At 41.6% G+C, this 4,257-nt stretch overlaps 1 protein-coding gene across 1 annotated transcript in view; it reads right to left on the reverse strand.

Annotated features, from left to right (window-relative positions):
* DMC1 (DNA meiotic recombinase 1) overlaps positions 1-4,257 on the reverse strand; it is a 38,938-nt gene extending 34,681 nt beyond the window's left edge. The window contains exons 1-4 of the mRNA XM_031018278.2: positions 4,128-4,257; positions 2,713-2,796; positions 1,648-1,692; positions 568-714 (exon numbers count right to left, since the gene is read on the reverse strand). Coding sequence (XP_030874138.1) covers positions 568-714; positions 1,648-1,692; positions 2,713-2,763 — 243 coding nt within the window. The 5' untranslated portion in view covers positions 2,764-2,796; positions 4,128-4,257. The remainder of the gene's footprint in view (positions 1-567; positions 715-1,647; positions 1,693-2,712; positions 2,797-4,127) is intronic.

Consider the following 4,257-nt stretch of genomic DNA (forward strand, 5'->3'; position numbering starts at 1 on the left):
CTCACAGTCTGTGGGCCAGCTACAAGGTGTGAGTTCAGCTCAGCTTTAGCTCATCTGCCTCAGTGAGCATATTCTTCGTCATATTTATCTCGACTGTACACATGTAGACCCACACTGGTAGTTTATTTCTAACCCAATGCTCTCTTACCGACTGGCCTATACCAGGAGAGGGCAACTTCTTTGGTGCTGAGTGCTTTGCAACAATGAAAGATACAATATTTGAGGAGACAAAGCAAAAATAAGGAGGAGTTAAAGCAGAGAAACAGAAAGGGAGAAAAATTAATATAAAAGGAAACCAAAAAAAAGTTTTGGTAAAAATAATCACCTTTAGAGTGTTCAAGTCTCTTAACACCTGTCTCAATCTGTCAGAACTTAATTGTTGTTGCTTTGAAACTGAAGTGATAAAAAGTTAACATGAGTATTATAACAGATTGTGATCTATAGAAATTCAGAGTTCCCACAGTAGTTTCTGGTGTTCATGACAAGTTTCTACCACTCAGTGAGAAAGGCTACAGAGACTCATGGGGCCCTTCTAAGCTAAAACAACAAAGAATTGATTTTGCTTACAATAAGTTTGTTGGCTGCTTCTTTAATCTTGTCCACTTTTGCTTCTGAGAGCCCTTTGACATTGCATAGTGCTCTTCTTGTTGTCATCTGTATCCCTTTGATGGTACAGATTCCTACTGACTTCAGTTTCTTAATGTCAGCCACATTCTGTAAATAAAAGAATGGGTGCAGCAGATCGATAAAATGCCAGCCTGCAAGGCTCCCATACTATGTCATGTGCTTTTGTGTCCATCTCCTTCCACCACGATGCCAATTTTATACAAGCAGCCAGGTGGAAACCACCCACCATGTAGCCAAATGTTCTGGAAATATCTTGAGTAGAACATACCCAGCACGCTGCCAAATGTTCTGGCTGTGCCCTGATTTCCCAAGAATGTTAGTGAGACCCTGGCAATGTAACAAGGAATTCAAAAGAAAAGTCTGTTGGTGGAAAAGCTAGCAAATTTATCACACATTCACCCCCTCAGTTCATCTCTTTCCTTCTAGAGAACTTCATTATGAATATGTTCTTTTAAAATTAAATTTTTTCCCCTCTACCCTTGGGGAATGCAAATAACTACATCACCAAAGGACCAGGATTTTCTCTTGCTCCTATTTTCTAAATCCAACTGAAAGAGATTAAATGTGAGGACTTCAAAAGATAATGTCAGAGAAGTTTTACTATCAGTGAACTGCTGTTGAAATTCATCTACTTACTCAAAGTCCAATATCAGTCAACATCATTTACTCTAATCACCTGCCACAGAACTGAATTTTCTGTTGATGAAGACAGAGGTAGGTAGCTCTGAATACCTCAGTTGGACCAGTGGTTCTTGACTAGGGGCAGTTTTGCCCCCTTAGGACACTTGACAATGTCTGGAGAAATTTTTGGTTGTCATAACTAAGAGGGGTGCCACTGGCATATAATAAGTGGTCAGGAGCCAGGGATGCTGTTAAACACCCTACAAATCCACAGGACAGCTCCCCCCCAACTAAGAATTGCCCAGTCCCAAATGTCAATAGGGTCAAGGCTGAGGAACCCTGAATTGAACAATTTCATATTGAAAAATTACTTACATTGAAAATTGAAAAAATACTTACAATTCCATGTTTTTGTAACAGGTCAATGTCTTGAAACAAAGATTCCTGAAGGAGATGGAACAGAAAAAAAATGGAGCTTTGATTCTTCATATCCAATTGTATCATATCTTTTAAAGAGTTAATTCAATATTATGAGGCACTCCAAAATGCCTCAAATTCCACTTCTCTAGACAGATCGAGTTATGATCAATAAAGTTTTTTCAAAAACATTGTTACAGGGCGCCTGGGTGGCTCAGTCGTTAAGCGACTGCCTTCGGCTCAGGTCATGATCCTGGAGTCCCGGGATCGAGTCCCGCATCGGGCTCCCTGCTCGGCGGGGAGTCTGCTTCTCCCTCTGACCCTCCCCCGTCTCATGTGCTCTCTCTCAAATAAATAAATAAAATATTTTTAAAAAAACAAAAACAAACAAACAAAAAAACATTGTTACATACTTAGAAGATGCACCAACACTGAAAGGGCTGGGAAGCCCAACATTTTTGTCATGTCCTGTCCAGATTTTTAAGACCTTAACCCAAAGGAGTGGAACAACATTTAACCTTTTAAAAAAATATGTTTTCTGGGCACCTGGGTGGCTCAGTTGGTTGAGCGACTGCCTTCGGCTCAGGTCATGATCCTGGAGTCCCAGGATCGAGTCCCACATCGGGCTCCCTGCTCAGCAGGGAGTCTGCTTCTCCCTCTGACCCTCCTCCCTCTCATGCTCTCTGTCTCTCATTCTCTCTCTCGCAAATAAATAAAATCTTAAAAATATATATATATATATGTTTTCTCAACTTTCTGCCCCACCAGACTTTGAACTCCTTCCTCCGCTATTCGGTACCAGCATGCATTGATACCATTATGGCTGCACCAGTTGTTAGGTTATTAAAATACTTTCATGCTAGTTGCTAAGTAGCTAATCTTAGCACCCCTTGCCAAACAAGTTGTTACATATTTGTAATATTGCCTCTCTCTAGAACTATGCTTTCTTTCCACTCTCAGTTTCTAAAAATAACAGCAAACAGAGAAGGAACTTCATTTTTGTGGAATGACTGAACGTCCACCCATATTTCAACATTCTAGCCATACCTCTTCATCTTGGAATCCTGGTTCTTCCAGCACAACTTGATCCTCCTTCATCTTGAAAGGTGAGCAGCAGAAAAATAATCACTTCTGGGAAAATAAGAAATATTATTTAAGAAGTATAGATCATATAGTACAAAACCCTTTGCCCAGAGACTTCCTTGAGCAATTAGAGAAACATTTAGTTTAGAATGACTGAGCTGGCCTATCTTCTTTTTGCTGGGCACGGGACATTATTTCTTTCACGGGTGTATGTATGTGAGGGTGGGGACTTAGTTTCTACTACTTTTCCTGAAAATTGGTTACCTTTTCTCATCTTTTGATTTCCTATAGCACAGATATCACGACTGTCTGTTTTCTTGGAATGCTATTTAGCATTGCATGTTGCAGTTTAACCTTTCATGTTTATGTTAACAACACCTCACGAATTTTGACGTCATGTCATTCTTCCTGCATCTTCCCTGGCTCCTAGAACTTAGTCTACCCTTAATCAATAGATTTTATTTTTCTCATATATGATGAATGCCTTCCTGCTTCCCAATTATGAATGGGCTCTCTTGCAACATATCTCTTTGTTTCATAAAACATTAGATCTATTTTGTTTTATGATATTTACTAGTCTCTAAATTTTTTTAAGATTTAAAATTATGGTAGATAGCCAATATTATGATAACATGAGGGCCAATAAGCAGATAAATGGAGCCTTTAACATTGTAGTAGTTGTTTTAAGATCTCAGGAATCTACAAGGCATGACTGTAGAATAAAATGTGGTCCAACTTATCAGTTTTCTTGGTTTACTGAATTTTCTTGCTTCCTACCAAAGTCACCGTTGGGGCCTGGCAGAAGGGAACTAAGGTAGAGGTATGATTGCTATCACCTAATTCCGCTAAACAGCAAAATATCTGAGGCAAAGAGGAGACAATGTGAATGGGATCTTCGGGAATATTGTCCCCCAGACAGGTAATCATATATAGGACTACCTCAAATTCTACATTGACTGTCCTCATTGAAGAAAAAAATCGTACATTTCTTCTCGCCTTGATAAAAAGAAAGACAGCCATGGATGGATGGAAGAGCTGGATCCTAAAGAAGGCTCCCTGACACCTCGGTTTCAGGGGTCGTCGCTGGGGAGCCTGGTCCATGTCCCCCGCGCCGCCATGGGCATTTTCGGACACCCGGTTCCCTCCTAACGAGACCGAGGAGGCCGCATGAAGACTTAGGTCCTCCTTGCTTTAAAATAATGCTGCTGGAAATCCCTCGGGATCACTGAGATTTCCTCCCGGGGGTGGGGACAGAACGCTTAAAGTCACTAGCCCAGGGCCCAGCGACGACGACCAAGCACCACCAAAGAAAAGAACCCTTGGGTTTCCCCTCACGTTCTTCACACGCTTGCCGTTTTTGCCACAAACCCCGCTCGTACCTACAGTCTCCCCGAGGTTTTCAAGGTGACTCCCTTCCGCCCCCCGCCCGGGGTTTCCCGTCCTCAGGGATTCTGACTCCGAACCAGAACGCTGAGACTGGCAGCCCTCGCGTCACTGACCAGGAGGTTT

Source organism: Leptonychotes weddellii, chromosome 5 (genome assembly GCF_054177405.1).
Source record: "Leptonychotes weddellii isolate Sample4059 chromosome 5, ASM5417740v2, whole genome shotgun sequence".
NCBI lineage: Eukaryota > Metazoa > Chordata > Mammalia > Carnivora > Phocidae > Leptonychotes > Leptonychotes weddellii.